The sequence below is a fragment of the Myodes glareolus genome, chromosome 24, assembly GCF_982192425.1.
Source record: "Myodes glareolus chromosome 24, mMyoGla1.1, whole genome shotgun sequence".
NCBI lineage: Eukaryota > Metazoa > Chordata > Mammalia > Rodentia > Cricetidae > Myodes > Myodes glareolus.
This window is the reverse complement of record NC_142049.1, coordinates 17,226,144-17,253,252: the sequence shown is the minus strand read 5'-3', so window position 1 is coordinate 17,253,252 and position 27,109 is coordinate 17,226,144. Positions and strand designations below refer to the sequence as shown.

Below are 27,109 nucleotides of genomic sequence, written 5' to 3'. Positions count from 1 at the left end.
GATCCCCTGGGACTGGAGTTACAGACAGCTGTAAGCTGCCATGTGAGTGCTAGGATTCGAACCTATGTCCTTTGGAAGATCAGCAAAAGGACTCTTAAGTGCTGAGCCATCTCTTCATGGCCGCTCCTCCCATTTTTAGGGTTTGGCACTTCACTCTGCACAGGCGCCTTAACTTACACAGTCCTGGCCCCTGACTCCCGAGCTCTCAAAGGCCAGCGTGGATAATGCTCCCGTTCAGGAAAGGTGGGGACAGGCATATGACACAGGCTTGCTGGCATGTAGTCAGGAGGGATGAGACACAACTTCCCTAGCTAGTATCCGCTGCCGCCACGGGAGCACTAAATGCCCACCCATTGCTGGCTGGATGGCGGTGGGAAGATGAGGGTTGAGGGGAGGCTGTCCGCGTCTTTCGGGGAAAGCAGTGAGGACTTTGGCAGAGACTAAACCCAGTCCTGCGTCTCCCTTGCTAGCTGTGAGAATTAGTCTGAGCCTCAGTTCGCTCATGTGTGGAAGGAGGAAGAAAATAGCACCAGAATCACCAAAAGGCGGCCCGGCTCCCGACCGTCCCACTAGGTGCTAAAAATACTTGATTTCTCTTCTATTTGTGGGGGAAAAGGAAGCAGCTTTCTCCAAAAGAAGAGGACTTATGTGTCCCAGATGCAGCCTCTCAGTCACCCAAGGTCTTTTGAGAGGTGTTGGGGGGTGGAGGGTGGATCGCAATGGTTTCTGCTTTTCTTAGGCAAAATAAGGTCAAGCAGCTCTGTGAAACAAAAGTCAGAGCCCTTGATGGAGAGCTGCCGTCGCCCCCTGGTGGTACTTTATAATATCGGTCTACTTTCTAACCGGAGAAATAAATTATTGGTAATATTTTAACGCAAATTACTGAATACGCATTCGCTAGGTAAGGCTACAAAGAGAAAGACGCGGCTTGTTACGGTTTGAAAACGAAGTGTCCACCACAGGCTCACGTATTTGAGCATTTAGTTCCAAGTTCGGTGGTGGCTTTTTTTTTAATTAATTAATTTATTTACTTATTTTTTAAGATTGTGTACCGAGGTAGGTCACTGGGGTGGCCTTTGAAGATCTCACTTCCTACCTAAGCACTCTGCTTCCTTGGTCAGTGAGATTAAGTTTCATCATAGCTCCTGCTGGACGCGTGGGCGGAGAATAGCTTTGGGGAGCCGCTCTCTCCTTCAGCCCTATTGAGGCAGGGTATAGCCTGTCTCCACCACGCTGTGTTATTTCAAGCTAGCAGCCCTTCAAGCTTCCAGCGGCTTCTGTCTCTGCCTCCCGTTTTGCTGTGGGAGTGCTGGGATTGCAGGCGGCCACTACTCTGGCTTTCTGTGGGTTCTGGGGATTGAACTCCCATCACCAGGTTAGTGCGTTCTCACTGACTCATCTCCCTGGATCAGAAAAAAAGAATATTTTTAGTCTACTGTCCTTTTAAAATTTTTTTATCTTACTATTTTGTGTGTATGGGTGTTTTGCCTGCAAGCATGTCAGTGTACCGTGTGCATGCCTGCAGCCTGAGGAGGTGGGACGCCTCCATGTGGAGGCTGGGAATTGAATCTGGGTCCTTTCCAAGAGCAAGTACTCTTAACCACAGAGCTCTCGCCCAATTTTATTGTTCTTAATTTTAGTCTGAAATTCAAATTTACCCCAAACCATTGTTGCAATAGTAGTTTGACATACAGTGGTATGCGATTCCTCAGGGTAGCAGGCTCAAAGCTCAAGAAAATCTCAGCTGTCCACACCCACTGCGGCTGGGAAGTGCCAGTCTAGGTTCTGACACTGAGACATGGATATCTACATGACTCTCCATCTCATCTGGATGTTCCGAGGTTGCCCAAGGGAGCTCTTAGTGGCTTAGCTCTGCCCGACCGAAGCCAAAAGCTTTGTAACATCATTGAAGGTCCGTATTACCATCGATTTTCAATTTACCTTAAGAGAAGGCAGCCTGAGGATTCATTTTATTGGTCATCAAAGCCGGCAAATCTGAGTCAGCCATGGGGACTCTGCAGCCAGCCTTCTTACCCGGATCGGGAAGCACCTGTCCTTGCTATTCTTCACACCCACAACTCAGATGGCAGTCTGGCCCCCGGCCCCCTCACCACCTGGCGCTGAGACACCCTGGGGAGCTCATCCAGGCGTAGGACTTTAAATGGCAGCTAGGTGCGCATCATTTCCAAGTTACCTCTTCGCCCCAGCTTCTCCCCGTTTCTCTATACGCACTCGCATATCTAACAGCACACCTGAAGCTTTCCCACCTGGGGAATTAGCCTTGTTTCGTTTCTGCTGATGGGATAAATAGTCTGACGTAAAGCAAATTAGGGGGGGTGAAAAGAGTGATTTTTAGCTCACAATCCCAGGCCATCTCTCCAGCCCCAAGAAATCTTTTAAAAATACATATAGAGGGGCTGGAGAGATGGCTCAGAGGTTAAGAGCACTGGCTACTCTTTCAGGGGTCCTGAGTTCAATTCCAGCAACCACATGGTGGCTCACAACCATCTATAATGGGATCTTCTGGCATGTAGGCTTACATGCAGACTTATATCTTTAAAAAAAAAATACACATAGAAAGGTGTTGAATCTGTATCCCCAACATATGTTGTTGTGGTCCTGCCACAGCCTGGATTCAGGTCCTGAGATGGGGAAGGGGTGTTGGTGCTAAGAACTGTCCGACCACTGGATGACTTTCCCACAAGTGGATCGCCCTGAATAGCTCTAGTAGTCTTTATTTATATGTAAAAACAAGCGTATTTTCCATACTAACAAACACGTTTTTTCCATCTTTCAGTGTTAACCTCCAGCAAAAATAAATATTTTTTCCCAACTTTTACATCAAAACACCTTTAAACCATAAACAACACTTATCATTTTGCAAGCTTGGCCAAATACCGAGCCAGAGCCTGTCTTTACGAAACTAAAGGTGATAAACATAGGCATGCATTTTCAAAACAACCCTGTTTAAAACATATTTACAGAAATAGGGGTGATCTGCCTATCGGAACAGCTCCCAGGGTCTGAAGTGATCGCTGGCATCCCCAGACAAGAAATCTGAGAAACATCAGCTCCCAAAGAATTTTAGGGGAAAATATTTAAGAAAAAATGGAATTTCCAGGAATGATCACATCTGTCCCATGCATTATCAACAAAATGACATTAAAACCACCCAGAGAATCATCAACATTACAAGAGAGAAGAGAGCATGCAGGCCATGTGGTCCCGGCAGTATTCTGCACCATATTCCTCTTGCTGGTCTGCCGAGGGCTGTGCCTCATCTGGAGACCCGTGGACAAGTACTCATATACTGGTCTGAAACTAGGTCACATGGCTCCTAACAATATGTATAATTAATCCCCAAGTTATGTGTAGCTACTTTAAAAAATATTTATTTTATGTGTATAAGTGTTTTCATACACGTATGTATACACACTTCATGTATGTCTGGTATCCATGGCAATCAGAATAGGGCATCATCAGACTTCCTGGAATTGTAGTTATGGATGGATGTGTGCCACCAATGCATACTGGGAATGAACCCAGGTCCTCTGCAAGAGCAACAACTGATCTTTACCACGATTGCTCCAGCCCCACCTCCCACCTCTCTGAGACCTTACGTAGAGTGGGTCTCACACTGTAGCCCTGGCTGGCCTAGAACTATGTAGACCTAGTTAGCTTTGAACTCAGAGATCTGCCTGTCTCTGCCTCTTGAGTGCTGGAATTAAAAGCACAGAGCAACCATGCCCAGCTCTTTTCTATTAATACATATATAATGAAGTGTAAAATAAACTTAGAAACAATGATATAAATAAGTACAAGACGTTTTGACATGCCTAACTAATTATACTTTTTTGTTTTGTTTTTTGAGACAGGGTTTTTTTTGTAACAGCTCTGGCTGTCCTGGAACTCACTCTGTAAATAAAGCTGGCCTTGAGCTCACAGAGATCGACCTGCCTCTGCCTCCCCAGTGCTGGGATTAAAGGCATGCCTCCATTAGCATTTGGCATTTTAATCTTTTTTTTTTTAAGACAGAATTTTGCAACACAACTCAAGAACTCTGGATTCTCCTGTCTCAGATTTACTCCTAAGTGCTTCAATTATAAGAACATGCCAACACGCCCAGCTAATATTTCAAAGTACAACAAACACTTATGTTAAGGTCCATGGTTTTTTATCCTTATAAGAAAACAATCTGTTCTAAAAGCCCTCGCCCGGCATGGTGGTACACACTGTAATCCCTGTTTCAAATGCCTTCACCACACATGGTGGTATACACTGTAATCTCTGTTTCAAAGACCTCACCCGGCAAGGCGGTACACACTGTAATTCCAACACTTGGAGGTCGGAGGCAGGAGGACCAGGGAGAGAGAGCTCCAGGCCAATCTGAGCTACATGTCAAGGTCTTTTTATTAAAAACAGAACAATGTTAACAAAAATCTAACAGTCTCAGTAATTCCAAATCTTATCTGGACAACTTAAGTGTAAGATTTGTTCAAGTTATCTTTTTCTTTCTTCAAAATATGGTTGGCATTCTAGGAATGGTGTCATATTCATTATTTTTATGTATTGATTTGTGATTGCACTATTAACATTAATATGCGGCTTTATTACAGAAATTTTACAAGGCTATGTGCCCTGTTTTGAAAAGAAATTTTAAGTTAACACTCCATCAGATAATCCTAAATCCCCTTAGTCTGGTAACAAAAAAACAAAAACAAAAACAAACAAACAAACAAAAACCCATATGAGGGGCAGAAGAGATGGCTCAGTGGTGTAGAGCACTTGTTCTTGCTAAGATCGGAGTTCAATTCCCAGCACCCATGTGGTGGCTCACAACCATCTGTAACTTCAGTTCCAAGGGATCCAACATCGTATTCTGATCTCCGTCCACAGGCATGCACATGATATCTATACATGATATCAAAACACTCATATATTTAAAATTTAAAAATAAATAAATAAAATAAGTACTATCCAGTGGCCAGGGGTGAGGCTGAGAGGGAGCATTGTCGACAGGTACCTGCCAGGCCCTGGGTTCCATCGCCAGCAACCATTCCCCCAACATACAATAAATTAAAAAGAAGAAAAAGAAACACCTATGGATGTTGGAGATGTTGGTACAGGTGCTTGGCTGTCCAGCATGCGCAAGCTGTGGATCTGACACTCAATGCTCCATAAACAGGGTTTAATAGGGCACGCCTGCAATCCAGCACTGGGGACGCGGAGGCGGAGTGACCAGAGAGGTTCAAGGTAATTCACCGGTTTGAGGCCTGTTTGGGATACAAGAGAAAGTCACAACAAACAAACAAGCAACAAAAATAAGTTTAAAACAAAATGCCACAAAACACTAGCATATATTGAATGGATGAGGGTTAGGATTTTTTTAAAAGGCAGGTTCTGGGAATATAGACGTTCTGGTATAATTTTTTTGCACCGAAAGAACTGACTTAGGTACTCTCTGGTGTGTTCGTTCCTTCGTTAGTTTGTAAGACAGTCTCCCAGATGTTCTGCAGACTCCTCGTGGATCTCACTGCTTCTATTTTGACTCCTTTAGTGGCCTGTATATCGAATTCTTCCACCTAGGACCCCGAGTCCTGTCACTTCCCTTCCTTCCTGGAAACCTTTCCCCTGCCTTCCTGTCCTTCACAGGATCCACATCCCTTCCACTGTACTCCCTGCTCCAGTAGTGGCCTAGCTAAGTAGTCCCGGCTGGCCTGGAACCCTCGATCCTCCTACCTCCGCCTCCCGAGCGTGGAGATTATGAAATTCATCTTTACGGGAAAAAACTAAAGCCTCCGTCATCGGATTCTGTTCCCTAAAGACTTCAGAGTAGTCTACTAGCTATGCCAAATCCCTGCCCGCGCACCGCCCAGGCTCCGGGGTCCCAGGAAACAAGCCCCGCCTCCGACACGCACAGCCCCCGAAGTACCGCCTCTTTAAATTTTAAAACGAAGGCTCAGGCCAATGACGACTGAAGGTCTCCCCGGAATTCATCGCCCCGCCCACAGTCTCACCCTCCACCAATCAAGCGGGACTTTTCTGCACTCCTTCCAGTTAGGGTTAAAAATGGGAGTGCTTACGTAACTTACGTTCAGCTCACAGCCAATAAGAAGCAAGCTTGGGAACCAGTTCCTCCAATAGCGGCAGCTGTCGCGGAGCGCGGGAGGCTTCGGAGCCTCAGAGAAGCGGGCAATGGCGCTGGTTCGCTGAGTAGAGTGCCTTGCTTCGGGAAGGGCAGCGCGAGACCGGGGCTGAGCCCGGTGGCGGCCGAAGATGGCCTGCTGTCATAAAGTGCTGCTGCTGGTGGACACCGCGGGCGACGCCGCTCGCCACAGCCCGGCCCGGCGCGCCGCCCTGCGCCTCCTCACTTACCTAAGCTGCCGCTTCGGCCTGGCCCGGGTCCACTGGGCCTTCAAGTTCTTCGACTCCCAGGGGGCCCGGAGCCGGCCCTCCCGCGTGTCTGACTTCCGCGAGCTGGGGAGCCGCTCCTGGGAGGACTTCGAGGAGGAGCTGGAGGCCAGGCTCGGCGATCGCGCTCCCGGCGCCCACCTGCCCGGCCCGACGCCCAGGGCCACCCACACGCACGGTGCCCTGATGGAGACGCTGCTAGATTATCAGTGGGATCGACCGGAGATCACGTCGCCCACGAAGCCGATCCTGCGGAGCAGCGGCCGGAGACTGCTGGACGCCGACAGCGAGGCCCGGGAGGCCCAGGCTGCGCTCGGGGGCTTTGGGAACGCCGTCTTCCTCCTGGCGCCCTGTCCGCACTCGCAGAGGGAGCTGTTGCAGTTCGTGTCCGGGTGCGAGGCCCAGGCCCAACGCGTGCCGCTAACCCCCAGGCAGGTGATGGAGAAGGTGCTGCCCAAGAGGGTCCAGGAGGTCATGATCGCCCGAAATATAACCTTGTACTGGGTGGACACCACCGAGCGGTCTAAGGTAAGGTGAGCGTGGTCTCGGATCCAGGACTAGATCCAGCGAGAACTTGGCAGGTCCTGTAGAGGGCCATAGACCCAGAATGAACGGTGCATCGTGACCCCACGTCCCTTCCGAAGGAAACCCCTGCGGGTCCCAAAGAGGGACGGTTTTCCCCAACAAAATGAGTAGGTTCTGGGTATTTACTAAGTACGAGTGTGGAAGAGCCTCTGCACTTTGGTAGTTGTGTGCTTTCGCGTACTTAATTTTCCTGCACAGGACTTTGTTCCAGCATGTGGAAGCTTGGTTCGGCCAGGCCACGGATCTTTTTTCTTTTTTGGTTTTTCCGAGACAGGGTTACTCTGTGTTGTCCTGGCTGCCCTGGAAATTCACTCTGTAGTCCAGGCTGGCCACGAACTCGCAGAGATCCGCTGCCTCTGCCTCCCTAGTGCAGGGATTAAAGGCGTTCCCCACCACCGCCCGGCTCAGGTCACAGATCTTGACTGCTTGTTTTGTCTTGAGCTGCCCTGTCTTCCTGGACCTCTAGTCCTCCCCCTTCGAAAGCTGTAGAAACCTGTGTTAACTTTTGTTGTTGGCTTGGCATGGTGGCCGCCCAGCCCACCACCTTTAATCCCAACAGTGTAAATTGGGTGTGGTGAAATTCTGGGAGAATTGTATACATTGAACACATGTAAATGAAAAGTCAACATGCTCTATTAAGTTTTGCCCCACTCCACCTTTCCAAGCTGGTCTTGGCTGAATCAGTTTCAATAGTCATAACAGTGATATCTGAACTAGTTTGCTTTCTTCCATATAGTAGTGAACTGCATGTATGATAACAGGTTAATTGATGAATTGTTATTTGCTGTTACAGCACTTATATGGTGTGCACAACTGAAAGAAAACTTTCAGAATATATTGTGTTTTTTGTTTTTAAAGCTGAGACCGGTGTATAGCTCAGGTTGTCCTGGAATTCAGTCTTCCTGCTTTAGCCTCCCAAGTGCTGTGACATTTAGTTGATCCCTCAAAGTCCATGGAAGTGCCATTTTTACAAACATGAAGGTGGTTTCATTCTTGGACTGAACGTGTTCTGTCTGCATTTATGTCTGTGTTACTTGTGCTCTTGGTGCCCATGCAGTTCAGAAAAAGGTGTCAGATCCCCTGGAACTGGAGTTACAGATAGTTTTAAGGTACCATGTAGCTGTTGGGAATTGAATCTGGGTCCTCTGGAAGAGCAACCCAGGACTGAAGAGTATTTGCTGCTCTCCCAAGAGGACCTGAGTTGGGCTCCCAGCACCCATGTTGGATGGTTCATAACTGTATGTAGTGTTAGCTGGCCTTTGAGGACACCCACATACACTGCATATACTTACATATATGCGTATAAAAACATGAAAAGCACTAAAAAGAGATCTACTTTAAAAAAAATCGAATCTTTTCTTTCTCTGTAGTTTATATTCATTTGTGTTTCATGTGTGTAGGAGGGCAGTAGGCAATTTTGGGTGGTGTTGCTCAAGTGAAACTCACCAAGTAAGTTAGCCAGCCAGTACACCCTAAAGATAACCACTCTATATCTCGGTGCTAGGTTTAAAAGCATGTGTCACTGTGCTTGGCTTTTTAACCTGGATTCTGGGGTTTGAATTCAAGTCCTTATACCTCCAAGGCAAGCTCTTTATTGATAGTCATCTCCCCAGTACTCTGTTTTCTTGAAGGAATGTTATGTGGTAATTATGACTGTGTAGTAATAGATGCTAGCCGTTATTTGTATTTGGTTCAACAGACACATTAATTGTATAATTTGACCCTTTAATGTTGGTATCAACTTTTCCCCAATTTCCTCTAGTTTATTCATAAATGCTTAATTTGCACTAACCTAAGCTCTTTGTCATGTTCATCTTAGTTGTGGACCTCCCCAGACCACGCTGGATACTGGACAGTTTGTGAACTGCTCCACCATGGCGGAGGCACCATCTTGCCACCCGAAACTTGGAGCCTGGGTTTTTCTAAAGTCAGGGAAACGGTACTGCAGAGTGGTGACCAGCTGTCACATGAACCTCACCTCTCCCCGTGGATCTCAGCTCTGCCAATAGATGCCACTGTAAACTGCTTACTCTATAATTCTCCCGAGTATGAAGCCTCATTTCCCCAGACTGAAGGGACATTGTTTCTCCCTGTTAAAGGTAAGCAATTCTTTTCATTCTTGCTATGAAATCTCTTTTAGAAACTATTTCATACATTAAAATTTTAATATTCTTTATTTCTATCAGGAAAAGAAATTCAAGAAACATGGACAATCTCCCTAGAGCCCTTAGCCATGCATCAGAGACATTTCCAGAAGCCAATCCGAATATTTCTAATAGGCTCAGTGGCCCAGTGGTCTCTCTCAATGAGTAGTGAGTTAGGCACGGACAACTGGATGCTACAAAGTCCAGGGGCTCAAAGGCTGTTGTTTCAGGAGCTGGTAAGCAGGTTGACTGCTGAAGAATTCCATCTGGTAGGTGTCCTCCACACGTCAGGGATTCTTGTCAATAGCACACTGGTGAGATGAAACAAGCTTGTTCAGAAAATGCCAAGGATTGCCTACCTGATACACTCTTACTGAAATTGGTGGTGTTTTTCAAATAATGTTGTTTGTACTGAAGCATAACAAAAATGATGATTATTAGTGAAGAAACCATTTGTGAAGTTGCAAACGTTATAAATCCAATTAAGTTAAAGACCCTGAATTTACATGGGGAAAATGTAGTTGACTCAATGAGCGTTGAATGAGAATGAGATGATGGGTGGTTTCTTACTATTTATTAAATATTCTGTAATATACTTTTAGTTTAATCTATTTAAGAAAAAGCTGCTATAATGTAAAATTAAATATAATAATTTAAGAATAGGTACTCAAACTTAGAACTGTCTTCTGAAAGGAACACAAATATATCCAACTTTGACTTTAAAATGGTGGCTTCTTTTGTTTCTTTTGTTTTGGCTTTTTAAGACAGAATCTCACTTTGTAGCCCTTGCTGGCCTGGAACTCAACTTTGTAAACCAGACTGGCCTTGAAGTCAGAGATCCGCCTGCCCCTGTCCCTCCAGTGCTAGGATAAATGTTGTGTAGCACCACGCCCAACTATGATGCCTATTTTGAAATTACTCTCAAATTCCTTATTTTTCTTTGTAATCTCAGGAAATATCCTTATTCTGGATCCTGTGGTAAAAGATTCTAGAGGAAGATTCTAGATCTGTGGGAACTGTCATAAGAGTTGCATGCTCCACTGGAAAGAACACTTTATTGTGTTATTACTAATGTGATGCAAAACTTGGTTATACTAGGTAGATAAGCTTGGGGAGGCAGGCGTCTGGATTAGGTCTCAGCTCTACTGTCTAGATGTGTGTTGGCTAAATCCCTTCAGTGATTGTATTGCCTCACAGTGAAGTACTTTGTTCTGAAGTCAGATGTACCTAGTAGCATTTTCTTACACCAACAGGTGACCTTAAACAAGTAGCTTTTTCCTAAGCTTCAATCCATCCTATAAAGTAGAAGTGATAATCGTTTTAAATTGAGTGGTTGTAAGATTCGGCAAACTTGCAATGCATGTATATATAGCTGGGCTTGCTTTGGTTGCCATATTCTAAACTTGAAGAAAGTGGGCCAGGAGTTCTTTATTCTTTTTCCCAATTGAATAAATCTTGTTTTCTGCTTCTGACTATTAAAATAAAGCAAATACAATTGGATGGATGCAGAGACAATAAGCATGTAGTAAATATTACTGGCACTGTAAACTTTTTCTTATAGGTTGAGATTTAGAGACTGTATAATTAGTAACTGTAAGTTCTCTTCTGCCACTGTTAGCCAACTATTGTTCTGTCTCCTAGTAGGCTACATTCTTTTAGGCATATTGACAATAATAGTCTCAACTAATTAGCATTTCTTTGCAGGTTGCCAGTGTAGATCCTGGTGAAGGCTGGCCCCCCATCACAGGAATTATTTCCCCATTCTCTGCCAATGCTATGATTCTCACAGTGTTCCGAGCCAAAGAAGCTGAATTTCAAAGGTGTTTTCTCCAGACAGCTGGGGCTGAAGGCCCCCAGGAAAAGGCGCCCCTTTTCTCAGATGTTGTAGATAGTGTACTGAATCAGGTTCATAATTTATCTGAAGATCTTGCTTCTTCTGGTAAGTTTTCCCACCAGTAATTAGCATGTCATGGGTGGTTTGCAGTCTCTTCCAGCCCTTTCCATCATGCATGTAGTGGAACCCTAGGATGTTGTAAGACAGATAAAAAGCAAGCCCTATTATAAGCTATAGGCAGTTTAAGTTTCTAGTTTTAGAAATCCTGAAGGCCTTCAGCTGAAGGCTCTATAGAACACTTTGAAAGTCGTGATAAGATGAAGCCTGGCTTTTTTTTTTTTTTTGAAGCTTGACTATTGCTATAGTTTATGACTATACATGTAGATGGATAGGACATAAAAGTAGAGGGAGATTTAAAAAAGCAGGAGGGTAAAAATGTACTAGGAAAGGAAGACAATATATATTTCTCTCATGCGGGTACTATCTTTCTGTATACATACATATATATGTGACATGAAGGTGGGAAGGGGAACAGCAGAATTGGGACAGTTTAGGAACGGGTGATAAATATGAACAAGGTTCAATGATGCATGATAAAAGTCCCAATGAAAAAAATTTGAATGAAAATACAGTGAAACCTATATTTTATACACTGAAAAATTAATTTTAAAGCTTGGGGTGGAGAAGGCTGCATGAGGGCTTAAGAGCACTGACTGCTGCCCTGGAGGACCTGCGTTCAATTCCCAGCTCCCACATATATGGCTCACAGCCATCTATAATGAGATCATGGGTGCCTTCTCACAGCCGTCACGGGCTCTATACAAAGTGGTGCACAGACACATGCACCCATACACATAAAATTACAAAAAACCGTGAGGACTGTGGAGATGGCTCAGAGGGACTAAGAATGCTTGCTGCCCAGCCTGAGAATCTAAGTTTGATCTCTGGAAAGAAAGAAAGAACCAGCTCTACAACGTTGTCTCCTGATCTCCATGTGCACATTGTTACACGCACATACACAGTAATATAATCAACAACTTTTGTAAAGGTGCATTATATTCGTCAGTAAACTGCTGAGTGCGTGTTTTTCATTCCATCGATAAGAGGTAAAGATGCTGCTGTGAAAAGGAGTGAAAGGAAAGGTTGGGATTGGTATTCTAGAGATGTGGCCAAGTGGCAAGGAAAAGAATGTGGCCCGAGGGCAAGAGTGTAGGCTGGAAGAGGGCAGTGGATAGTACTGTGTTCTCCTATGTGTTTATGTTAACTCACTCTAAATTCAATTGTTGCTTTTTAGGTAGGATGCCGTATTAGCATATTTGAAATAATACATATTAACCAAAGCAATGAATTATTTTGTATCTGTGTTATTGTCTCATTTGTCAGGTGTGGGTAGGCTATTTGTAAAGTCTTTAGAAACAGATCAGAAAGCTGTTTTAGAATACTATAAAACAGCATTCTGAGTATTTTGCCAGAGTGTTCTAGCATGGCTCAGTTTCTTGGAATACGTAAGTTGGCATGATGCCTTACTGTCCAGGCTCCCCACCATACTCTATCCAGATAAGATCCTATTCATGAAGTCCTACTGAAGCTTGGTAGGTGCTCCAAACACACCCTCTAGCAGGCCTGTTCCAAGGGAACCTACTCTTCTATAACTCAGTGTCGCATCTTACTGTCTCAGAATTACCAACTTGATGCAATATGGTGGTTCTGCTCTATGGTTTTAGACTGCTTTTATGTTAGTACATTATTTATTCTTGTACTAAAAGGCACTTTTAAAAGGAAGTAAATTTCTTAGTATAGAAAAATAGTACAATTTTAAAGTGCATTTAGAGGAATATTTCAGAATTAAGATCAAAGGTTGTGAGAATAATCGGAGCAAAAAGCTTCAAATTGTGTTTGTATTCCCCACCCCCTCCTACCTTGATTGCAGACAAGATAGACCTGCAGGAGTCGGTAATGCAGAATGCGATTGTTATTAACAGTGAGCATTTACGTGCCCTTTGGAGAGAGGGAGTCAGTCCAGGGACAAAGAATTGAATTTTCTCCTTGGTTCTGATGTCTTCTTCTGTTTTTGTCCTTTAGCCCCCTGTGTTCCAGAGTGGGCCCAGCAGGAGCTTAGTCGCACCAGCCCCTGGAGTCCAGCTCTTATGGAAAAGTGGTTTCCTTTCTCTAACGTCAGTGGTGCCACTTCAGACTTGATGGAATCATTTTGGTAAAGCTTTATACATATTTTTGAATATTGATTATTAAAGTCAATAGTCAGATGTGAACAGGCTTGTCATAAGAGAGCTTACCCTTCAATAACTCAGTGTCATGTTTTACTATTGCAGATTTATCAACTTGATGCAGTGTGGTGGCTCTCTGCATTTTGTTTTCTTGTACTAAAAGATACTTTTTAAACGAAGTAAATTTCTGAGAATAGAAAAATAGGATAATTTTTAAATGCGTTTAGAGGAATATTTCAGACAAATATAAATACATAGTATACAAACACGTCTATCTCCCTTAGTCACTGTTATATTGCTATGAAGAGACACTGATCAAAGCAACTTATAAAAGAGGGATTTAATTAGGTGTTTACTTTCAGTTTCAGAGGGCTAGTCTATGACTCTTGTGGTGGGGAGTATGACAACAGGCAGACAGACATGGTGTGGGAGCAGTAGCTGAGGGCTTACATCTGATCCTTAAGTTGGAGACAGGCCTGCTGTCGGCTTTTAAAGCCCAGTTACACACCTCCTCCTCCTTAATAGTCCACCAACTGAGGACCAAGCATTTAAATGTGAGTGAGTCTATGAGGTCATTCTCATGTAAACCACTATCTATCTGTATAAATATATGGCAGCAGGAAACGTTTAGAACTTAGTATCAATGAAAGCAGAAATTAAGCAAACTTGAGTTGGTGAGATGGTTTGGTAACTAAAGCTGCCAAGCCTGATGACTTGAGTTTCATCCTGAAAACCAAATGGTGGAAGAAGTTATCCTTGCAGAAGTTATCCTCTGACCTTTACCTGTGCACCATGGCATGTGTGCATGCATGCACACACACACACACACACACACACATACACAGAGAGAGAGAGGGAGAGAGAGAGAGAGAGAGAGAAAAAAATAATAAATAAATGCATAAATGCAAAGAAAATGTCAAACTGTTATGTAACATGAAGTGGCACTGCTTGAGAGGGATAAAGAGGTATGGCCTTGTTGGAGGAAGTGTGTCACTGGAGGTGGGGTTTGGTGTTTCAAAAGCCCAAGTCAGTCTCAGTGTCTCTTCCTGCTGCCTGTGACTCTTGATGTAGAGTCTTATCTACCATGTCTGTCTACATGGACCCTTGTTCCTCATCGTGATAAAATGGACTAAACCTCTGAAACTGTAATCCAGCCCCAATTAAATGTTTTCTTTTATAAGAGGTGCTATAGTCATAGTGTCTCTTCACAGCAATAGAACACTAAGACAATAGTCTTAATTTATACTGAAAGAAACATAGTCTTCACTGACTATTTTTCTAAAGAGAAATTTAAGAACCAGTTAATAAGAATCAAGTACAAGAAGTGGTAAAGAACCAGTATTGCTGGGTGGTAGCGGTGCACACCTTTAATCCAACACTCAGGAGGCCGAGGCAAGTGGATCTCTGAGCGGATCAAGGCCAGCCTAGTCTACAAGGAACCCTGTCACAACAAACCATAAAACAAACAAACAAAATCCAAGATCAAAATAAAAGTTCCTCCTCCCATGACATGCAGATTTTCTGTAAAACCTTAGTACATGAGGCAGTGTGGCATTAGTGCACAAATAAACCAAAAAAGTAGAGAACCTGGAAAGTGACTGCTATATGTGGCATATAACAAACAAGGGTGGCATTGTGAGCCAGCAGAGAAGATAGCCAAAAGATAAAATCAGATTTTAATCATTCAGAATACACAACAGTAAATTAAAAAATATGAAAAGCACTTTAAAATTACTAGAATGATAAAACCCAGGATAAGTTATATCTAGGTGTGTATGTCTGCATATAGATATGTCACATGAGTGAAGGTAACCTAGGGGGCCAGAGTTGTCCCCTGAAGCTGGAGATAGAGATGGTTTGAGCCATCATGTGGGAATCGAAACTGGGTCCTGTGAAAGAACAGCACATTCTTAATCACCGAGCCATCTCTCTAACCCTCATATACTTTTGATAAAACTTGTAAAGATGAATAAACTAGAGATACTTATATGCAAATGAAAAATATGTTGAATATGAGCAATTGCAAAGAATATGACCTCATTTATATAAAATTTACAACGAAGAAAATAGAAATCATGCTGGGTAGTGAGAAAAGATGGGTTGTGACTTTAACTATGTCTGCAATGCTCAATTTCTTTTAACAGTCTGGAACAGGTGCAACTATTAACAAGAATTTAATCTATCTGTAGCTTTGGAGCCTGTCCTGGAACTAGGTCTTGTAGACCAGGCTGGCCTTGACTCACAAAGATCTGCCTGCCTCTGCCTCCCGAGTGCTGGGATTAAAGGCTTGCGCCACTACCACCCAGCTAAACTCTAATCTTGATGCTAGGTTCATTCTTACCTTTTTCTACTGTTTTCTCTTTTTCTGGTTGAAAAGTTCATATTTCCAAATCAACAGCAAAATTTTAGAAAGGGAAAAAGGTGGGACAAACCTTCTTTACCTTCCAGCTCTCATGGGACAGTCAGTCTGCTGAAGACTAGCATGCGTGTATGAAGTTGATAGCCCTGAACCTGTTCAGATTCTGATGGTTTGGAAAGTTAGAATTTGTCTTTATACAATGTATCCTGTCTTATAGGTTATTACAGGCCGCCTCATCTGATAATGAAGAATCCTCTAAAGCTGAAAGTAAGCTAACTCGCTGCCTCTCTGAACTCTACCAGAGAAAATCTCATGAAGAATCGACTGTAGTTAATCAAGACCGCGGCAGAAAGAAACGTATGCTTATAGAAAGCCTGTTTCTTGAGGCAGTCATTTTTCCTTTTGAGACTATATTTAAAACTGTTATTCTTTCTAAAAAAGAAACAAAAGGCTGATTAAGATTGAATAGTAACTAAAGGCAAATTTTTATATTTCAAATCTGAAAATATTAATTCAGTTTAGATTAAATCACTAATGTTCTTGCTAATGAATTGAACATCTTCATTTTTATTATAATAGAAATATCAATACAGCTTTTTTACTCCCTATTTACAAATATTTGCTCATGAGTTACTTTTCCTCTCCAAACCCCATGCTCGGGGCATGAACCTAGGGCATTAGGCATGCTGGGCAGTGCTTTCCCCTAGAGCCACATCCCCACATGACTTTGCCTTTTTAATCATTCTGCTTCGTTCATGTTGTTGACTATATAGATGTTTTCAATTTCTGTCATTATAAATAATACTCTAGTGTGTATGTGTGTGTGTGTACATATATATATCATGCATAAGCTGTACGTTTCCAGGAGTGAGTTGTCAGTGTTACAGAATAAGAAAATTGGCTTTTGATGGAGATTGCTAAATTGTGCTTGAGAAAAGGCATCTACTTACCTAGCATGCCTGAGCTATAGGCTCCATCCTTAGCACTACCAGAAAGAAAAGTCTCACCACCACTGTCTCTTGAGCAACACCAAACTGAAGCATGCTTGATATTTGCTTTGGGTAAAATCATTGAGATGGTTCAAGAGAGATGGCTGAGCAGTTAAGAGAACTTTTTTCTTTTGTAGAGGACCCAGGATTAGTTTCCAGTACCCCATGGCAGCTCACAACCATCTGTGATTCCAGTTCCAAGGGATCCAGTGGTCTCTTCTGATCTCTCTGGGTACTAGAAACACACACACACACACACACACACATACACACACACACATACACAGGCAAAAGAATTATATACACAGATGTAGGCAAATGCTTATGCATGAAAATAAAATAATCTTAAAAAAATGACTGAGTTATTTAGTCCCTAAACTTCAGTAAAAAGAACCTGTTTATATTATAGGAAGAAGCAGATAAAAGAACTACCTAGTTCAGATAATTTCTGAGGGGAGTTCTTTCACATATATGTGTGTGTGTGTGTGTGTGTGTGTGTGTGTGTGTGTATACATACATTCATGCATACACACACACACAGAGAGCATAATATAGCTCTTGATTCCATAGAGGTGAAAGTTTACTTTTCTTCCACGCTGATGCTTTGGCAGGCGGTATCCCTCGAACTCCAGTGAGACAGAAGATGAATACCATGTCCCGCTCCTTGAAGATGCTGAATGTGGCAAGGCTAAATGTGAAGGCTCAGAAGTTACATCCAGATGGTAGTCCAGACATTGCTGTGGAGAAAGGCCTCCAAAAGACAGCTGTCGGGAGAACAGGAGATAAATTGGAAGATAGAGGAAGAACATTAAGAAGTTCTAAACTTAAGGGTATTCATTCATTCACTCATTCTAGAGCGTTTGGTGTCTGTGTTGTTATGTAAGGGAAGCTGGGGAGTCTAGCCCAGTTGATAGAGTTCTTGCCTAGCATTCATGGAATCCTTTGTTTTGATTCCCCACATAAAACTGAGCGTGATGGTGCACACATATAATCTCAGCACTGGGAGGTAGAGGCAGGAGGATCAAAAGTTTGGCGTCATCTGTGTAATGAGTTTGAGGGCAGCTGAGCTATATGAAACCTCTTGTAAGTAAATATACAAATAAATAAAATGAAATAGGTGAGGGGTGGGACATTGAGATAATTTGGGAAAATGAAGACCAGACTAGGATTTGTCCCTGTGTAGGCCAGGGGACAGCCTTGGTTGTCCTTCTTCAGGAGCCAGCCACCCTTTTAAAATTTGTATTTAATTAATTTATTTTATTGACTTAGGGTCTCATATAGCCAAAGCTATCTTCAGACTCTCTATGTACCTGAACCTGGCCTTAAACTCCTGATCCTCCTGCATCCACCTCCACAGTGCTAGAACCACAGGCATTTGCCACTATACCCAGCAATCTTTTTTTTGAGATAGGTAGGGTCTTTCATTGACCTGAAGCTTGCTGAGAGTCTGGGCTAGCCTGGCTAGTAAGCTGTAAGGATTTATCTGTCTCCATCCCCCCAGCACTGGGATTATAAGCATGGTCCACCACATTTGTCTTTTAAAACAATGATGCTGGGAGATCAGGTTCTCATCCTTACAACTGAGCTGTGACCCTTGGGTGGCCATATTGTTTAATTTTAAATAACATTTTGTAACATTTTCATTTATATTGTATGTTATGGTGTACATACATGGTGTGTGCATGTTGCAGTGTACATGGAAGTCAGAGGACAGCTAGTGGGAGCTTGTCCTTTCCATCCACAATGTAAGTTTGATCCTAGAGGTCAAACTCAGGCCGATAGTCTTGGCAATAAGACTATTTAACTATTGATCCCTCTTACTAGCCTTTATTATTTTTTAAAAAGTCTTTGCATATTTTGGATAATGAACATTTATCAGATGTCCTTTGCAAATATTTTCTTCAAATCTATGACTTACCTTTTACACTCTCATCAGTAAGTTGGTAGAACATTTCATTCATTTAGCTTTTCATCTCACGTAGCCTAGGCTAACCTCAAGCCCACTATGTTTCTGAGTCTTGCCTTGATCTTCTGGTTTTCCTTTCTTCTAGATATCTAGATTTTATTTGTTATCTCCTAGCAATCTTAGACCTTTTATTTTCGTATTGTGACTGACTTATATTGAATTAATCTTTGTGGAGGTTAAAAGTTTGTGTCTGAACTTAGTATTTCCCATTGGGATGTTCAGCTGTTCTACACCAATTTATCTGTATCTGTTTATCACCTTGGTTCTTTGCCAAAGGTCAGTTGACTGTACTAATACTGAGTTCTATGCTGTTCTACTGATCTGTTTGTATTTTGTTTTTCTGATACCACACATGTAGTAAACTTAAAGTTGGGTAGTTTTTAGTCCTCTGCTTTTATCTCTTAGCATTGAGTTGGCTTTTAGTCTCTGTATAAATTTTAAAATCAGTTTGCCAGTATCCTCAGATTAATTCATTGAGTCTGTCAGTTGAACCTGTAGATCAGACGATAAGAATTTATATCTTGACAATACAAAATCTGCCTGTTTATGAACATAGGGATACTTCCATTTATTTGGTTCTTTGATTTCTTCACAGTTCTGTAGTTTTCCTCATATAGGTCTTCACATATTTTGTTAGATTTAATTTCTGAGTACTCCATTTTTTACATGTTAAAAATGATTAATGATGTGTGTGCGAGTTTATAAAGATTTATTTATGTTTATGGGTTAACCTGCATTTATGTATTTGTACCACATGTGTGTCTGGTATCTGCAGAGGTCAAAGGAGGGCTTCACATCACCTAGAACTGGAGTTCCAGGGAGTTGTGAACCACCAGACGAGTGCCAGGCACCAAAGCCAGGTTCTCTGCAAGAGCATCTAGTGCTCTTAACACTGAGTCTTTTCTACTAATCCCTGCTAATGTGGTTTTAGTTTCAAATTCCATTCATAAATTGCTAATATTTTAAAGAAGTGACAGGCTTTTGTAGGTTAACTTTTTTTTATACAACCTTTTTATAATCTCCCGTTAATTCCAGGAGTGGTCTTGTTAGTTTTTTTCAGATTTCCTATGTAGAAAGTCTTGTCGTCAATGAAAAAAGACATTTTTTAAAATTCTTTTTCTTGATCTTAAATTTTTATTCTATACATTTACAAAGCCATAGACATAGTCACTAATCTCTGTTCTTTCTCAGCCTTGGCACTAGTGATACTTTGAGATATCCTTTCTTGTTGATCTGTGCTAGGCACTGTGGGTGTTTAACATTATTAGTAGCATCTACACATTGTATGCTAATGATCCCTAGGGTCTACCATGGCAATCCAGACCAGACATAGTTAGATTTTTCCTGGGAGACAAGTCTCTCTCCCCAATTGATAAACCCTTAAAATGATAGAGTTGATCAGAGTATGATAACCAAACGTTTGGTTTTTTGTTTTTTCACAGACTTTAAAACTGAAGAGGAGCTAATGTCTTACATACATGAAAACTACCAAAAGACTGTGGCTACAGGAGAAACCACATTGTATTCATGTGCTCAAAATATGGTCTCAACCATTAAAGTGTTTCTAAAGTCGAAGGACGTCAAGGAAGTAGAAGTAAGGACTAGATGATGCTGTCATCGATGTAGTTGATAGTTTAGTGCTAATACCTTGAATTTCCATTATGCTTACATGACTGAAAAATTATTAGTAGGCTGGAAAGCTGGCTCAGTGGTTAAAAGCAGTGACTGATCTTCCAGAGGAACAGGTTCAATTCCCAGCTGTATGGTGGCTCACATTTGTAACTCTGATCTGATTCCCTCTTCTGGCCTCTTTGGGTACTGCACGCATATGGTGCACAGATGTATATTCAGCCAAAACATCCATACATGTAAATAAAATAAAGATAAATATTTTTTTAAAATGATGAGTAAAGGGTTGTATTCCAGATTTTGAAATGTGAGCCTGATAAAATGGAGAATGAACTTTTGTCCTAAAGAAAGTGCTATAATTTATGTGTGTGTTAACTACATGAATTAAACTAATGGGTTTAACCCTAGCTGCTCTTCAGAATCAATTTGTTGTTGTTTCGGTTTATTATTATTGATTATTGTTTATATTTGATGTATATGGGTGTTTTGTCTGCACATATATCTGCACACATATATGTGCATTGGGTCCCCTGGAACTGGAGTTACAGACATTTGTGAGCTGCTGTGTGGGCACTGGGAATCAGACCTGCATTTTCTGGAAGAACAGCCACTGCTCTTAATTGATGCACTATCTTTCCAGGCCTGCTGCTTTGTTTTTAATGCTGGTGTCTAGTCCTTCTAGACTGACAGTCTAACTCCAGGTCTCTTTGTATTAGGACTTGGGCATCTATTTGTTTTTAAAAACTCCGTCCATAACTTTAGCAGTGCTGTAAACCACTGTTTTAGAATACCTTATTCTTTTTTAATTAGTTGGATATCGCTGGGTGTGATGACACACTCCTTTAATTTCTGCACTTGGGAGGTAGAAGGGTCCAGTGAGTTCTAGGCCAGCCTGGTCTACATGATAAATTTTAGGACAACCAGGACTACATGGAGAAACCCTCTCAAAGAAAAAAGGGTGTGTGTGGGTGTGTGTGTAGTATAAGCATGTGTGAGAGTAGTGTGTTCAGAGTCCAGAAGAGGATATCAGATCCTCTAGAGCTAAAGGTACAGATGGTTGTGAGCAGTCAGCATAGGTTCTAGGAGTCATCTGCACAACTTTAGCTGCTGAATGTCTGTAGCTCAAGGAACCTTCCTTTAATAGTTGAAATCTAAAGGCTTGCTGTGTCTACTTGGCTACAATAGATTTTTTTTGTTTGGTTGTTTTTTTGTTTTGTTTTGTTTTTTTAAACCCTCATTCTCTTGACATCAAAGGAAAGCATTCATTCCAGTGGTTTTCATTGAGACGAAATAAAAGGGAAGTATCTAAGGCATTAGTCAACTGTGAAGCAAACTAGAAGTGAGTAACATTTAATATGAAAATTTTGTATTTGCAGGTGGCTTGCCTGAATCATATGAACAGCAGCCTCTTAAAAACCAGCAAAACTCTCCGACAGAATCACGGGGGGAAACTGGATAAAGAAGACAAAGTCAGAGAGTAAGAAACAACTTTGTTCAATTTTACTACTACTCCAAAAAAAAGAAAAAAGAGTTCTCAGGTTAGCTTGGGACAGTTTAAAGTTGTCAACTGCTTAAGCATGCTTTTGTTGGTAATCTTTATGATCTGAGGGGCAGTTTGGGTCACCTATTACCTAACAGGTACACCAGTGTTTAGAGAAAGCACTGGATTCTTAGATTGGACTTCGATTTCCTTTCCTTTTTCTTTTCTTTCTTTTAAAAAAAAAAAAAAGAAGAAGAAGAAAAAAAGACTGTCATGGAGCCCGGCCTGGCCTCAGACTTGCTGTGTAGCTGAGTCTGGCCTGAACTCCTCATTCTCGTTACAAGTATTGAGGTTGCAGGTGTACATCACCATGCCCAGTTTATGTAGTGCTGAAAATCAGATACAAGGCCTGAGGCATGCTAGGCAAGCACTTCACCAACTGAGCCACACTCCAGGTTTCCCCACCCACTTACTGCCCCCCTCCCCCGCCCCTTCAGTACTGGAGATTGAGTCCAGGGCTTGGTGGTACATGCTAGGCGTCTGCTTTGACACTGAGCTGCCTTCCCTGTTCTTGGTCATTGTTTCTTCTGTAAATAGATCTTTGCTCAGAGAAAGAGTTTCCAGTAAGCGACAGTCAAAGGAGATGTGACAAAGTATTTTGTTTCCTCCAGGTGCCAGCTTCAGGTGTTTCTTCGTCTGGAGATGTGTCAGCAGTGCCCCTCAATACTGGAAAGTACAGATGAGGTGGAACAAGTAGTGGAGGAGGTGAGTTCATGGCTGCTTCCCCGAGAGCATGTGCCCCCGCTTTCTGCTTCCCAGCAGAGGCTATGGTTATTTTCTGCACCCTCTTCCAGGTGACAGATTTGCTGCGCATGGTTTGTCTCACTAAGGACTCAGCATACCTGTCAGAGTTTCTGGAGGAGATTTTGAGACTGTAAGTTTGATTACTGGCTTAGTTTAAAGTTGTGTTACTGAGGACTTCTCAGGGTGCTGTCTTAGAATTACAAGATTACAGGGGCATTTTTTTTTTTTCAGACTGGTTGGAGGGATAGGGAGGATGAGATGGGAATCTGTTCTGTATCTAACCAATATACTTCACAGGTATATTGACTCCATCCCAGGGACAATTGGACAACTTTACCACAGCCTGGGCTTAAAGATTCCTCAGAAGCTGGCTGGAGTCCTTCCTACAGAATTTTTTAGTGATGATTCTATGACTCTAGAGAGTAAGTCACCACCTCCCCCATCAAGTGCTCACAGATCGGTGTCAGGCGTCACTGAGTCTGAGCAGCTGGAGGAGCTGCGGACCAGATCAGCCAAGAAGAGAAGGTATTGAAGCAATTACCTGTACTATAGTTGAGTTCAGAGAAGGGGCAAGTTTGAAGACAGTCTTGTTTTTGTTCATTGAATGTGCTGACTTGGTAGTTGCCCTTGTATCAGAACCACAGACATAAATTCTCAGGAGTTCCTCCAAGTAGCATTTGACACTTTATGTTTTTTATTCAGGGAATATGTGGTATTTATTTATTTATTTATTCATTCATTCATTCATTCATTCATTCATTTATTTATTGCAAAGTCCTTTACTGTCTTCGAGGGTGTCTAAGAGTTAGGAACCTCTTCTGAAATAAGATTAAGGCTTCAGCTTATTTATATATAACTTTTCCCTTGCTGCCTGTCATTGTTATTAGCTAGCTGAATCTGTAGTAGTTATTTTTCTTAATTCTGAACTTGTTATAGATACAGGCCAACCTCAAGATAACTAACTAGAACTTACTTAAACAATGTATTTTAGATGCTGGTTTCATGCAAGCCTCACTACATTTTTCTTTTACTTGGTGTGTTTTCTATTTTTAAAAGGAAAAATGCACTAATAAGACATAAAAGCATTGCAGAGATTTCACAGACTCTTCGACAAATTGAAGTTCCCAAAGTGTCCAAGAGAGCTACGCGAAATGTAAGTGATGGCATTGATTAAGAGCTAGCGGCTCTTCTGTGGCTAGGGTTGGCGATGAAGAGGAAAGGCAGTGTTTCTCCGGGTGGGAAGACAGCTTCAGTATCTTATCTGAAATGACACTTCAGGTTTGGATTTTGGAGTATTTATAATCCAAAAAAAATTTTTTTTTCTTAAATCTTTGGGAGTTAGATGGCTTAATGGTTAAGAGCAGTTGTTGCTCTTCCCGAGGTCCTGGGTTCAATTCCCAACACCCTCATTGTGACTCAGAGCTTATTGTAACTGTGCTACTATGGCCTCTGCTGTCCTCTTCTGGTGTGCAGACATACATGCAGACAAAACACCCATATACATAAACAAATCTTTTGGAAAGAAAAGCCTTTGAATTTTAGTGCAGTTCTGATTTTGGACTTTTGGATATAGGTATATTCAACTGATGTTGAATATTTCTGTGAACATGTATGAAACTATAACCAAAGGAATAAAGAAATATAAATTTAAAAACCAGCAACAAAAGCAACAAAACAAGGGCTAGGGTAATGGTTGAGTTAGTACTTGCAGCCTGAATTCAGTCTTCAGAACTGCTATGTGAATGTACACACACATACAAGGACGGCGGTAGGGGGAGATAGAAGCTCAGTCAATAAATTTCTTGCTTTAACATGAGAACCTGAATTTGATCTCTAGAACCCATGTTGAAAAAATACATCCAGCCAGGTGGTGGTGGCGCACGCCTTTAATCTCAGCACTCGGGAGGCAGAGGTAGGCAGATCTCTGAGTTAGAGGCCAGCCTGGTCTACAGAGTGAGTTCCAGTACAGGCTCCAAAGCTACAGAGAAACCCTGTCTTGAGAAACCAAAAGGAAAAAAAGAAAAAAGAAAAAATACATCCAATAGGACTAGAGAGGTGGCTCAGTGGTTAAGCAAACATGAAGATCTGAGTAGTCACAAATCCCTGGGTCTGCTAGACAGCTAGCCTATGCTACTTGGCCAGTTTCAGGCCAGTAAAAGACCCTATCTCAAAAACAAAATTGTGGATTGTACCTAAGAAAGGTACCCCTAAGTTGGTGTTTGGCTTCCACATGCACACATGTGAACCTGTCTCTACGGAAATACACACATCTGTGAACAAACAAACTCAGAGACAATGATAGCGATAGGAAATGAAGAGAACAAGGAAAAGCTAGGCGTTGGGGCTGGGAAGATGGCTCAGCTAAGAGTGCTTGCTTCTCTTCCAGAGGACTCCTTTGGTTTTCACAGCCCAGGCACCTGTGACTCCAGTGCTGGGGATCCTGCCTTTAGCCTCCAAGGATACCTGCACAGACACACATGCACATAACTGAAAATAATAAAAATAGGTCTTAGCCAGGCATGTGACTCACCCTTTTACTCACAGCACATGGGAGGTAGAAGCAGGTGGATCTTTGTGAGTTTGAGGACAGCCAGAGCTCATTCCAGGCCAGCCAGGGTTGTTATACAGAGAAACCCTGTCTCAAAAAGCCTAAGAATGAATGAATGAATGAACAAATGAATAAATAAATAAGTCTTTTTAAAAAGTTAAGCAAGAATAAATTCGAAGTCTTTAATGTACATAACAAAACTTATAAAACAATAGTTAAAATGTTATTGAAAAATAATATGTTTGTAATAGGTGTTTGATTATCTCCCAGAATCAATGTGTTACATTTTATTTCACTAGTAGTTGGGGGTGGGGAGAGTAGATAAAGATGACCACTGTCGTGAAGCCTGGTGGTAACTGGTTTTCCTGTGGCAGCATAATAAGGGCTTGCCCGGAAACAGTGCAGTATACCTAGAATCTGCTTCCTAGGTGGAATTAACGTCATACTGAGCAAAGAAGGGAGGATAAAGGTGCAGTGATGCTTTGGAACACGAACTATTTGAGAAGAGGGCAAGTCTGAGAACTTGCTTCTGAAGCATCTGCTACAACAGTGGTTGTTCATTTCTAAACTGCCCTTAGCATGGGAGGTGGGGCTTCTTTTAGACATAGAAGTATTCACTTTTCTTAACTTACCTTATCTGTGGATAAGCTGCCAGTCTCACAGATCTTACAGTCATGACTGAAGGACAGAAATCCAAAAGTGGATGTACAGAAGCTGAGCAAACTCTGTTATCACTAGTTTTTATAGTGATTTACTCTTTCTAGCATTTTTTGAAATTTTTATTTTATATTGTCCAAGACAGCCATGACTGGACATGGTGGCTCACACCTTTAGACCCAGTGCTCAGGAGGCAGAGGCAGATGAATCACTGAGTTCGAGGCTGGTCTGGCCTACCTAACGAGTCTCAGGCCAGCCAAGGCTACATAGTGTGACCCTGCTTCTGAAAATAAACAACAATAAAAAATATCAGAGCAGACTTATGGAGATCAAAATTTGATATTGATTATAGAATTATTTCATGCCAGTTGGTACCATAGATAATGATAGCTGTTGAACAGGCTCAGATATTTTCTATTAGAATGATTGGGAAAAGTACCTCCTTGATACAATCTCCTAGTTTTTCTTTCTTTACTCATTTCCCTTTTTAAAAGATTTTCACTTTGTGTGTATTTTATTTATGTGTATGTTTTAACTGTGTGTGTGTGTGTGTGTGTGTGTGTGTGTTTAAATGTACCACGTGAATACCTAGTATCCATAGAAGCCAGAAAAGGACATCAGATACCCTGAACTAGAGTTACAGACAGTTGTAAGTGGCACCATGGTAATGAGAACCAAACCTGAGTCCTCCCTGAAAGAGCAGCTAATGCTCTTAACCACTGAGCCAAAACTCCAGCCCCAGTTTTCCTTTGTGAATGGAAGAATGAGGATGTTAATAATGTGTCAATACAGAAAAAGTAAAAATCATGATAGTAAATATTTAAGCCTTAGTAGGCTGTCCAGTCTCTGTCATTTTGTCACATTTCTGTTAAGAAGGTGACCGTGGGCAATTTGTAAACACACAAGCTTTGTTTTCTAAAAGTAGCTAAATTATTTATTTATTTTATGTGTATGATTATTTTGTCTGCATGTCTGTCTGCACATTTGTACCTGGTGCCCAGGGAGGCTAGAAGAGGACATCAGGGCTGCAGGGACTGGAGTAACAGGCAGTTGTAAGTTGCTGGGTACTCCAAATCAACCCAGGTTGTTTGGAAGAACAGTCAGTGCTCTTGACCATTGAGCCATCCACCTCTCCAGCCCATTTTGTTTCTTAAACAAAAGCTGATCCAGATTTTGTCTGTATATGTTGGTTTGCTCATTAGAGACTCTTATGTTAAACATGTTTTCGTAGTTGTCATTTAGGTCATTATAGAAGGTACTAACAACCATTGTAACTAATAACTATCATATTTGGTTTTTCCAGAAAGACCCTAATTATATTACTGAGAACATTTATTAAGTTTTTCTTTGGTAGTGCAGGACTGTAATCCCAGTTCTTTGAAGACTGGGGCTGGTGGAATGCAAATTTAGAGCTTCAGAATGAGTTGACAAAACTAACCTGGGCAAACCTGTCTCGAAATAAGGTATAAAAACAGGGC

At 41.9% G+C, this 27,109-nt stretch overlaps 1 protein-coding gene and 1 long non-coding RNA gene across 2 annotated transcripts in view; one reads left to right on the top strand and one right to left on the bottom strand.

Annotated features, from left to right (window-relative positions):
- Positions 1-791: 791 nt before the first annotated feature.
- Positions 792-5,877, bottom strand: LOC146889891 (uncharacterized). The gene is made up of 3 exons (XR_014999413.2): positions 5,740-5,877; positions 5,100-5,273; positions 792-1,403 (listed from the first exon to the last, which is right to left on the bottom strand). It is a non-coding gene; the product is annotated as an uncharacterized LOC146889891 (long non-coding RNA).
- A 293-nt stretch (positions 5,878-6,170) lies between these two features.
- The window catches only part of Ticrr (TOPBP1 interacting checkpoint and replication regulator), a 37,910-nt gene continuing 16,971 nt past the window's right edge, over positions 6,171-27,109 (top strand). The window contains exons 1-13 of the mRNA XM_048434885.3: positions 6,171-6,939; positions 8,816-9,095; positions 9,183-9,409; positions 10,845-11,079; positions 13,057-13,186; positions 15,776-15,915; positions 17,159-17,377; positions 19,956-20,107; positions 21,519-21,619; positions 22,294-22,387; positions 22,477-22,556; positions 22,724-22,951; positions 23,483-23,579. Coding sequence (XP_048290842.3) covers positions 6,277-6,939; positions 8,816-9,095; positions 9,183-9,409; positions 10,845-11,079; positions 13,057-13,186; positions 15,776-15,915; positions 17,159-17,377; positions 19,956-20,107; positions 21,519-21,619; positions 22,294-22,387; positions 22,477-22,556; positions 22,724-22,951; positions 23,483-23,579 — 2,646 coding nt within the window. The 5' untranslated portion in view covers positions 6,171-6,276. The remainder of the gene's footprint in view (positions 6,940-8,815; positions 9,096-9,182; positions 9,410-10,844; positions 11,080-13,056; positions 13,187-15,775; positions 15,916-17,158; positions 17,378-19,955; positions 20,108-21,518; positions 21,620-22,293; positions 22,388-22,476; positions 22,557-22,723; positions 22,952-23,482; positions 23,580-27,109) is intronic.